At 35.7% G+C, this 12,007-nt stretch overlaps 1 protein-coding gene across 7 annotated transcripts in view; it reads left to right on the top strand.

Moving 5' to 3' along the window:
* LOC136846046 (zinc finger protein 142-like) overlaps positions 1 to 9,569 on the top strand; it is a 524,659-nt gene extending 515,090 nt beyond the window's left edge. For 6 of the 7 annotated variants that reach the window (XM_067116710.1, XM_067116708.1, XM_067116707.1 and 3 more), the window contains one exon: positions 3,497 to 9,569. In XM_067116710.1, the coding sequence (XP_066972811.1) occupies positions 3,497 to 6,679 (3,183 nt within the window). In that variant the 3' untranslated portion in view covers positions 6,680 to 9,569. The remainder of the gene's footprint in view (positions 1 to 3,496) is intronic. The other variant, XM_067116709.1, reaches the window with a different exon arrangement.
* The last annotated feature ends 2,438 nt before the right edge of the window (positions 9,570 to 12,007 follow it).

The following is a 12,007-nucleotide window of genomic DNA, read 5'->3' as shown; positions in this document are numbered from 1 at the left end:
GTTATACAGTTAAGTAGGATGCAGTGTAATGTATTGGTTAAAGAAAAGCAGCAGAATGGGAAAAACGGATGGAAATAAAATGATACAGTTCCTATAAAAACTTCTTTAGCAGCTAAATATCTGACTTTGATGTTTGGAGACCACAGGTCTTCACCTAGCGGATTAATAATAATTACAGGGATACATCATAAACTAACCTAACCTCACCCATCATAAACTAACCTAACCTAACCTATGGTGCTGCATCTCTGAAACACAGATGTAGACCTGGATCTTTTTAATATTGTGTGAGAGGTCAGTTCTCCCAAAAGTCGTGTTCTTTTCTTTTGAAGGTTCTGCTCACTTGTTGCCAGTCACAGTGCCAATCTTTCATTAAAATTTGTATAAAAACCCATACAATACTTTCTGTGTAATGCCTGTGGTAAACAAATAAACACACTAACCAAAAATTGTTACTTCCTCCAACATAATTTGTAGAGATAAACATTTTCACCCATACTATAAGTGAAAAATTAGGTTTTGTAATATGAAACTTATTCTTTTGTGCAAAACCATTAATCATATAGAGCCCTCATTCATGGTCTGATTCCCCCTAGACATAAATTGTTATGGTTTATTGATGGAAGGGGTAAGAGGGATTGTGCATACATACTTCCCTGTAACTTATTGATGGGTATTAACTGATATGTTTATGGTGGATGGGTTTGTATGGCAAAGCTTTTTATGTTATAAAAACTATTTGTTTCATTGCAAACTCATCTTTTTTTATAGTGAGCCCAAATTGCTAATTACAGTAGGTAGAAGGTAAGAAATTTGTGAATCTCAGCATTTTGTGAGGGTCCGGTGGATCCAATGGAGTTCTTGTATGGGTCATGTGTACTCTCTTGGGATATTTTCAGTGAGTAATGGTAGAAGATTTCAGTTGACAATCAGTAAGGTAGCAGGTATTAGCTAATGATTAAGGTGAGAGAAGTTACAAACCTGGAGAACTATCTTGAAATGGATCAAGTATGAACAGGTTTGATAATTGAAAGGAAGGGGAGGAAGAGTATTGCAGTACATCTTTTGCCACTTGTAAAACTTTTCCGGTTGCACTACATCTGTCACTTTAGGTTTGTCTGCAACTCGGTTATCCTCTTTACTTTGTTGTTTAAGACTTAACCTCTTGGGACCACTGCCATACATCCTGTAATCAACTGGTGTATGGGTTTTTGGGGGGATTCATTTATGGAAATGGGACTTTAATCATGAGAAATGCCTCCACTGGTGTAAGAATTTACCGTGGTTGGATGACTGTTCTATCTTTCTCAAGTCTGATACTTCAGATGGAAGGCGACTGTTGTCTCCTCTTTTTAATGTCAACAGAAGGAGTAAAGGTGTATGGCCTTCTTGAAGAAGTAGGCAGTCTTGGAGTTCCTGAGCCTGCTCTGAGACAAAGGGGAAGTGTGAATGCTCCTGGATAGAGTTAAAAGCTTTTTGGTAGATGAAACATTAAGGTTGAACGTGGCAATTATCATTGCCATGGCTATCTGTGTTTGCAGATAACGGTTTGATCACATTATTTGGGACCCTCAGTTTTTTTATGTTCAAGGGGAATGAAAGGGAGGAGAGGTCTTTATTGATTGCATATGTCTTGACATCACAAAGGTGGCCAGAAGATAACCCATCATTCTGATGTGCAGAATCAAAGCCCTGCCTAGTGAACACACCAACCATTTATACTCGGTGGCCACTGCTTATGATTTGGCATCCTCTGCCTATAGGGCTGATGGCTTGCATGACTCACTGAGCATATTCACAATTGGGAGCAAGAGGGAGAGTGAAGTCAGCTGACAAAAGATTAGTTAGGCAAGTATGAGTAGCATTCATCTCAGCATCAGCCACGTCTGGATCACATACAGGATTGCTTCATGAAAAAATATTATTTTTATTTCTCCTGGACTTGGACCTATCCTATACTTAACAAAATCCAATGAGTCGCAGCATGTTAAGATGGGGTGCTAGTATTACTATTTAATACACTGCTGACACATAAAATAATTAGACAAACACCTAGCAGTGGCTCCAAAGCATTTGTGTATGAATGGTCGCTATTCTTCTGCTTATTATGTCTGCAAGATGCGTGTGAATGAGACCTCTTGAGTGATTATTAGGTCTGGTGATGAAAAAATTATAACTTTTCTAGTTATATGCCAAATAATTGTACTTATAAAATGTATATTTAACCTAATAGTTACATTATCTTAAAAACTTAGTGACCTGAAAATACATGATAAAAAAGATATATCTTATACAGTAAATTGATTGTTTCATCTGCAACGGGATAAACTGAAAATGTTGGAGGATTTTGACATTAGTCTTCAATGATATTCCAAGGAATGTTATTTAATTTTCGTTGAAATAATCATACAAAATACAGTATATCCAAATGGAATTGAGTCATATGGTGGCCTATTAAGTAACCATAGTTAAACATTTTCCATTCAGTGCTGATATGAGTGTGTTTTCATTTTAGCCAGACAAAAGTTTTTTTGGGCAAAATTTTTAGGTGCAGCTTAAAAATTGCTTAAAATACAAACTTCATTTTTTTAAAATTTGAAAAGCAGATGAGATTGTGGGTAGTTCCAGTGAAACTAAGGCATTATTGGATAATGAAAATTTATTTTTACTTTCTCCAAAGATGATGTATCTAGTTCCACACTATTGGGAGATTTGGAATTATAATTATGTCATGTAATTTGAATATATTATTGTGTGCTGGCTGAAATGTTTGGGATGAATGTGCATTTTTTTATAATTACAGTAATATAGATAGATAGATACCTGTTTGGATTTTCTCCATACGTGTAGGAGGAAATTCTTGATAGGATGGAGGGTTACATTTAGCTTTGTCTGAAGATGTTGTGATTGCATGTGTTCGGAAGGTTGAACATTCATAAAAGGCTTTTAACCTAATGCCTTGATGCAAATCTAGGTCTGCCAGTATACATGGTGTTTTTTTATTCTATTACTAAGACATTTATTGTTTTGTATTTGCTGTTGATAGGTATTTAATGTATGCGTTATTTCTGTATTCTTGTTATTTTCCTGTTTTCCTCATCCAGACGGATTTCTCCTATATATCTATCTATCTATTTATCTGTCTGGCCAATGGTAGTTGTAAAAAGTTGGTTTTTGATGGGTGAATAAGATAGGCCCATGCATTAGGTAACTAGTATTTTACAAACTTCAGCATTGTGATTTTATTTTCAATAGTATCCTAGTAATTGTTTTATAAGTAAATTTTATTATCTTAGAAAGTTTAGCAACTTCTATAATGTTAAGACTTGGGTTTTGATAGTTTCCATTGGGAAAACTGTATTGAAAAGAAGGGAAATAATCATATTAATTAAAGAAACTATGATCTGTTGTAGTTACTCATTTACCATCGGGCAAGACAATGGGTAGATAAGTGACAAATGATCATGCATTTTTTTTCACTTTACATTTCCTTCAGCAGGATGATGGATCCAGGCAGTTCTTATGTGGAGCCTGTCCATTTGAAACTAGAAGTCGGTCCAAGCTTATGCATCACAGACAATTCCACAAGCCAAAGGGATTACCATTCAAGTGTCCTCATTGTACATATAATGTAACTCGGCGCCACCTCTTGTCTCAACACATTCGTGTTCATGGTGTTGACCCTGGTCCTGATGATGGTTTAGAAAATAATGACAGCGCCATTGATGATCGATCAAATTCTCCTTCTCCTTCATTAACAATCACTCCTGTTACCAGTGTTGCAGCAGTTGGAGAAAGAGGTCAAGATTCTACATTCACAGATGCATCTGCATTGCCAAAACTTACTGATCAAACAACGATGCTGTTAGAAGATATTCCATTGGTTTGGGTGTCCCGTGATAATCGATTCTTCAAAATGTTTAAATGTAGGCACTGTCCCCATGTGAACCTTCGGAAAACAAACATACAAGAGCATGAAAAAATGCACAAACCAGATGCTGCCAGAGAGTCAGGAGGGTTGCATTGTCCACATTGTTCTTATATAAGTGTTAATGCAGGTGTAATGTCTGCCCATTTGAAGGTACATGGTGGTTCAATGGGACAGTGCCATGCTATTGTTGACCCAGCTCTGTCAGATGAAGATCAGCTACGTCTCCTTACTTCCAAAGCAACTCCTAGTCCTGTTTCATCTTTGCCCTCCAATTCACCTGTAAAAGAAGAAAATGCTGCCAATAAATTGGATGAAAAACTTTTATACTTCTGCCAGCTGTGTCCAGCGCGATTCTTCTTTGAAAAGGAAATTCAGATTCATTCCCGATTCCACTTGTCATCTCTTCCTTACCACTGCGAACATTGTAACTTTGGCGGTCGACAAGAGGCCCATCTCCTCACTCATGCCAAAGTTCACTCTCCAGAATATCAACAGCGTACTCGCACTATGTTGAGTCAGCACAGAGCTTCAACCTCACATCCTCCAGTGCGTGGGCTTAGTCTGCCAATAGGTACAGTTACTGAAAATATAGCAGTACCTACCCAAGACACTAGAGAAGGAAACAGAAAAAGACCATATGTGGGTTCACCACCCCCATCAGCTTCTGGGATGCCACAGCCTCCTCCAACAAGCAAATATATGTGTGACCAGTGTCCTGCCTCCTTCTCTAAACTTTTAACTTTACAGTATCATCAATCTTTACATGGTGCTAACAATCCATACTCTTGTCAGAGGTGTTCTTATGCAGGTAAAACAGCTGACAATCTTAAGCAGCACCAGCAGCTTCATGAGCAACATGATGATGATGTCAAGACTGGCAGTACATCCAAAGAGACAGAAGCGAAAGAAGCTCTTGCTGGAGTGGAAACAGCAAATGCTGCTGCAGCTGCAGCTGCAGCTGCTGCTGCTGTGACAGCAGGAGTGACAGCTAACTCAAGACTTATTTCTCCTGGAAAAGCTGAAAAATATAGGGTAGAAAATTCATCTAAACCTCATAAACATTCGAAACATGACAAAGATAGCTCATCTCACCACCCACCAATTAAGTTAAAATTGATAGGATTACGACCCATTTCCTCAGAAAACAATAGTGGTGGTCGGCCACAATTTAAATATTACGTTGAAGAACAGGTTCCTTTATCAGGTGTAGATTTACTAAGAAGGAAAACAGAAATGGAGAGAGAAGGTCAGCAAAAAGGTGTATCTGAATCAACATTTAGTGGCAAGTCAAGCAGCAAAAATAAATCATCTAAGGAGAAAGAGGAGTCAGAAGTGGAAAATGATCCCATGCGAATTGGTGATCGAAACCTTCATTATCCTTTGCACATTGACAAAGTCACTGGAAAATCTCGTGAGAAACGTTACAAGTGCAACAAGTGCCCATCAGCATTTGAAAAAACAGAGCAGTACCATGTTCACACAAATCTTCATGGTTCAAATCATAAGTATCGATGTCAGATATGTGACTACTCAGTTAAATTTTATGCTAATTTCATGATGCATATTAATCGCCATAAATATCATGAAAAGATGGTTGCTCAGAAATCTGGCACTCCCCTTCCATCTGATGAAGACCCTAAGTTCTTACCTGCCATTGCTAATGCAGGCAGTTCTAATGACAATAAAGCATCTAAAAACAAATATGAAGATAAAGAAAATTTTGATGACAGGGATTTGACTACAACTGAACGTCAGCATTTACTATTACAGAATAAGAAGGGTGTGGATAATTCTAAAAAGGATGCCGACAAGGAAAGACAAGTTTACTATTGTATATATTGTCCCTATGCCAATATTAGACGTGATGCTGTGGACAGTCATAGCTATCGTCATCTTGCAAATGGTGGGTATGGTGTGTACAAATGTACATTGTGTGATTACACTGCCTCACAATTGAATTTTATTAAAGAGCACACTAAAGTTCATTTCCGTCCTTTTAAATACGTGAACCCAGAGGGCTTTATGCGACATGATCGACATGAAATACTTAGTACACCTGTAATTGTACCAGGTACTAAGCAGAGTGATGGACAGAAATCGGGAGAAGCCAATAATCAGCCTTCCCAGGAAAAATATCTTGTGTTTTCTCATGACTCAGGTGTTTTCAAGCCTTCAAATCCAGGTGATAATATGGCTGACTCTGATTTAGTGAGTGGAATAAAAGTAAATTATCGATCTGGTGATGTAGTTGATGCACCAAATGATTTTGTGATCTCATTACGTCCTACCAAATCGAAAAGTGTACATAAAGTATCTGAAGTTAGTGTTACTATGGCCAGTAGTGAAGCAGCATCAAATAAAACTTATGCTGATGAATCAGCTGCCAGCCATAGTGTGATAGAAAGTACAAAATTGCCAGAAACTGAAGAACTGAATGAAGATGAAGCATCAAAATGCCTTATCAAAACTGGTGTAATGGATCAACCTTCTTCAAACTCTCTTGGACAGGAAGAAGTTAACTTGACCAATGGTCATGCTGCTTCAGATGAGAAAGAGGCCTTACTTTCTGGGGTTAGCAATGATCCTATGGCTGATGATGTAGAAACTGTTGGAAATGGTGTTGCCTTGACATCTGAAGAGGAAAAAATGGAAATTGATAATGAGACCCAGGAAAGTTTGCCCAAGATTTCCATTACAAAACGATGGGGGCCTGAGCAGAAGCCAGAGACACTGGTTAGCTCCCATTAGGCAACATATCAGTACTGGCAGTTCTTCACTCTAGGGCTGTGAGCGCAGTGGTGATTGCTGTTGCAAAAGGAATTGCTGTACTGTATATTAAATGTATTGCACATGAATTGATACTAGTTAATTCACAAAAGGATTATCACTTACTGGCATTATTTATCTCATCTTAGCATAAGTTGGCAACACATTTATTCTAAACTGCCATGATCAGGTTTTTACAGACCAAAGATTTGGATGAATATGTAGAGTTCAGTTTGAGTAGTATATTACAAAACTGGTTTTCAAAATGCATTATGTATATTTATAAACTTCCACAGATTTAACATTACAGGTTTTGTTAATGTATTATTACATTCTTGTATCATACCTTTTACTGGTCAAGTTGTGCCTCTGTAGAACTATCCTGTATCTTTCAGAACTGGTGATTTAAGTTTTTAAAAGTAATCAACTATAGATTTAGAACATAGATGAGGAATTTTTAGGTAATATATAGAATGAAATATTTTTAGATCCCACCGCATTTTGCATATTCCATGCATTGTAAATATGTTTGGTAAGTGTGTTTTGTCACTGCCTCCTAAATTTTCTATCTTGTCATCTTCGTTTGATCTTTATTTCTTTTTTATGGTTCCTGTATATTGTATATATTTTGTGGTTTTTAATTGTTTAAGGATTATTTCATTGTTTCTGACACTTGTGACTATAATCCCAAACATTATTGAAGCAAAATGTTAAGGTATCTGTATTGTAAAATGTATATATTCCTTGGTGCAGAATGGAAATATAGTCTTAATTCAACATTTTTGGAATTTATTATTTTATATCATGGTCAAAGTTTAAGTCATTTTAAGCAATTATGTTAGTGTTGGTTCACCAGTAACAATTAATAGAAGTCCCTCCCCACCTAATATGAGGGAAATGAATCAGAAGTGCAGTATGGGTAAATTTTGTTAAAATAGTCAGTACTTTTCTGAGTTACTGCTGATATGTAATATTTATTCATGAATTTTATACTTAGTTTTCAAGTAGCCTCAAAGTTAGCATCAGTAATTTACAGATAATTGATTTTATATTTTCAGAACTACAGTGTAATATTAATGCTTTATGTTCCTGATATAAAATGACCTCTTATTTGCAAAATGTGGGTACCCAGAATTTAAACAAATCTTAGAGTAAATTTATTATCATCTTTGCAAGTGCTAGTGTTACATCGTAAAAGCTGGTTTATGAAGTCTGGTAAACTCTTTGAAATTTATTACCGATAAATTGAATTCTGTACTTTTCTTTCAAACACAAACATGTAAAGTACACACACACACAAAAAAAAATGTAGCCTGTGGAATCTGGATCAATTTTCTCTACATTCCAATTAAGTGTTCATGTTTAATTCAGTGCAGTGAATGTTTCAGTGGCTGAAGTTTTGCTTGTATGATTTAAATAATAAATTTTTTTTAAGCATTTAGTGTGACGTAAAGTGAGTTCATTACAAGTCTGACTTTGGTGTTTAGTACCTTATATAGAAGAAATAATAGGTAAAGATCCAGTGCCAAGTAAAGGGAAAATCATTTAAAAAAGCAGGTTATTTTGTGTTTTTGCAGTTTAATATCTAGTATGATTTCTTTAGTGGGCCAAGATACAACAGCCTATTTAGAATTAGTACATTATTAAATTATGAAAATAATTAAATTTGTCACTTTAGAGAACTTGCCACATGTAAGAGAAAAGGTTTAGTTAGTTTGTCTCAGTCTGTACACCAATATTGGTTTCGTTGAAACAGCTTTTATGATGTAGAGTTTAAAGAGATGGTCTTGTTTTCCAGAAGTTTTATAATTTTAATGTTTACTGTTAGGATAGCACACTAACTTAGTGTCTGAACTGTTACTTTGAAACATTTCATTCCTTTGTTAAAATGTAAATTTTTGAACTCTGCAGAATGATCTACTCCACTGGGGCTTACTCATATGAAATTTAACAAAAATAATTTTATCAAGTCACTGAAACTTTAATTACAGTAATAAGAGATATCATTTATTATCAGGTATGTTGACTTAAAACCAGTACATCCTGTGGTGTTATATCTTGAAATCATGGCTTTACTTTTCTTGTAAATTTTTTTTACATAGAATTTTTACACATCAGCAAAAGCATTATGTTACCACAAAAGGAATACGTGTTTGTTATTTTATTATCAGTTTTGATGAAGGTATTGTCTTTTAATACCTAATGAATAAGATGTTAAAATGTTAATTATGAAAGTCAGTAGGAATACTTTGTAAAGCTGAACATACGTCAGTATTTTAGATGCTTCTAAAGAGAAACTTGTGTAAAAATAATTGTTGGGAGGAACACTATTTACATTTTCTCTGTTTTTACTTTCTTTACCCAGCAAGTTTGCTCTAGGTGTGATAAGACACTATACTCAACCTATTAGCGAACAGTGCACGGAGCTTAATTTGTGTAGCAGAATATCTTTTAGAATTTATATTGCAATTGAGATACAGGTAGTGTATTACTATGCTCAATTCATTACTTTCACATCAATAGATTCTTATTTGTTCAAGCACTGTCAGTTGTATAGTTTAGGTAAAACCTGGGAGTACACTAAAGAGCATGGGAGGTAATTGATGTAAAAGGAATTGATTTTTGGGGTATTCCAGTGGAGAATTGTAGTTTATACATGAATTATGTTATCTTCACTATTGTACTATAATTATTTATTTTTGTTTTTAACAAATATTTTAGGTTAATATTTGAACTATATTTTAAGATTGTTCTGAAGTCATGTTGAATGTTAATATAGCCATTCAAATAGTCTGTTGACAGTCATTATGTAAATTCAGTGCCCAAGTGTGAAGGGTTTTTGTAATATATTTTCACATAAATTTTATGCGAATTTAGGGCTTTGATTTAATTCCAGAAAAGTTTTATTAAGCAACTTGAGTCATTTGGATGGGTTTTACTGCAGTACTTGCATTTATCTCATTCACATTAAATTCAAATTCACTCAAAACAGTGGATTTCCTGCCTGTGTACATCTGTCAGGGAGGTTTTGTTTTGTTTTGTTTTGTTTTGTTTTGTTTTGTTTTGTCAGTGTCTTTCTGTCAGCAGGATTACATGGAAACTGACAAACAGATTTAATGAAACATAATTATTATCTTTTGGTTGGTATGAAGGTTTTCCGAAATGATTACCAAAATTAATCAACTTGGGAGTCATCTAAGGGTTGCTTATGCCAGTTATCATCGAGATTCTTGCATGGTCAAGATATTTTTGATAAAGCTCAAATTTACAGTTGCCTGCAATCTATTAATCACTGTGCCCCACATTTTAAAAATCAAAACGAGATCTGTACTGATTTCATGTTGAGGTTGGAAGTGCACGATGTGTAGGCTGTTAGTCAAGACTTTTCTTATCTCCGAATTGGCATACATGGATAAAGTTATTTTATTGAAATTGATGTAATTTTTTTCCACATACAGTTTTGATACTTTAATTAGAGCAAGACTATCCAGAGACACGTAAGCTGTCAAGTACCTGTATTTTATTTCCTTCCCACAGGTATTTATAAAATGCACATCCCCACATGCTTTGCAACAGGAAATTCCTACCTTGCTCTGATTCCTTGACTCCACAGGGCAAGTGTACTGAATATCACTGTAAAACAAGCAAATTATGATAGACGTAGTGGTCTGGTTAAACTGCCAATTATTTAATAAGATAATAAGACATGCCTAACATATACTTGACTATACCATAAAAAAATAGATCCATGGCCTTGAAAGTAGATTGTCATTTTTCTGAAAATAAAAAAGTATTCATTGTTTATAGAGGAGCTGGAAAAATAATTATGACTACTGATAGTAAGAAATGATCTGATGCCAGACTGCCAAGCTGAAGCTCTGATCTCTGATACAGACTTGAATTGAAAAGCATACGTTGCATACGTAAAAACCAAAAGCAAAAGTGCTTTAAACCTGATAAGCTTTCACATACAACTTGCGAGAGCTGACATTTCAACCTCAAACCAGCTGTCCTATGCATTGCAGACTACATTAGCCAAATACACAGCTGAACATTAAACAGCTTTGATCCAGTTCATAATGAGAGACTCAGAATCTGCACTCGAGTATTCAAGTACTTCCAGACAAATGCGTAACAAACAGCTTTGATCCAGTTCACAATGAGAGACCCGGAATCTGCACTCGAGTATTCAAGTCCTTCCAAACGGATGCGTTTAAGTCGAAAGTGGCAACTTCCACTCTCTTCATCACAACTTGGAAACCGTAAAGAGTACGTACGATCAAGGCTCTGGCAAGTGACCCACCGTGGATTATGTCGAATGTAGGTGTCTACACACCTCTGTTGAAGAATTATGCATATACCCTGAACATCATGGGCAGCATACATTATAGCATTTAAGATGTAAAGGCAGGCATTACGCAATGTAAAACAAACCAGTTTTCTTTACCCAATAATGCATCTTGTTTTCAAAGCAGAATTGGCTGCCATATGGTTAGCAGTCGAGATTAATTAAAAAATGCGATCAGAAAATTTTGATTTTTTTTTTTATTTAACTACTTAATTTTTTATGTATTCTTTCCCCCCTTCTTTTCCCAGCCCGAGAAGAACCCTAAAAGAGTTCAGAGGTCTGGTTAAACAAATCATTTATAACTAACTCCACATTTGATGTTTAAGCTGGTATAATTGGTAAAATAGAACATGTTGGGTTCCTACTCTTATTGGCATCACAGGAAACGACGGTGATAAAACTACAATGGATAGGGAACTCGTAAACCACCAGGCATAACAGAAACCAAAGAATTAAAAAAAAAATAAAGAAGTGGCCCTCAGTATCCAGCAGCCTTCAAACTAGCAGTGGTGCCAGGAATCCCGGACAAAAAAAAAAAAACCGACTGCGCAAGCTCAGTGAGCTAAACAATGGGAATGTTGAAAGTAGTTTGTATAACAGTCTGCGAATAAATCCCTGGAGATGTCTGGAAGTAGGACAGAAAAGATAATGATTAAACACTAAGAAAAGAAGGCATCCATGTGTTCTCAATAAGCACATAGCAAAAAGGGAATGCTATCAGCTCCATAGACTAAAGTTCCGCAGTCAGCGGATATATTAGGATGAATACACCTAAAATGGCTGTCTTGAACAGAGAGAGATATTATTGTTATTATTATTTAGAAGATGAACCCTATTCATATGGAACAAGCCCACAGGGGCCATTGACTGTTGGTTTTGCGGAGGACACCTGGTCATTCAAAACATGCGAAAGGAGATTGATCACGTAAAAGGTAACTATGGGCAGAGACTATAACAATAAT

Source organism: Macrobrachium rosenbergii, chromosome 14, assembly GCF_040412425.1.
Source record: "Macrobrachium rosenbergii isolate ZJJX-2024 chromosome 14, ASM4041242v1, whole genome shotgun sequence".
Taxonomy (NCBI): Eukaryota; Metazoa; Arthropoda; class Malacostraca; order Decapoda; family Palaemonidae; genus Macrobrachium; species Macrobrachium rosenbergii.
This window is presented reverse-complemented; position numbering and strand designations above follow the sequence as displayed.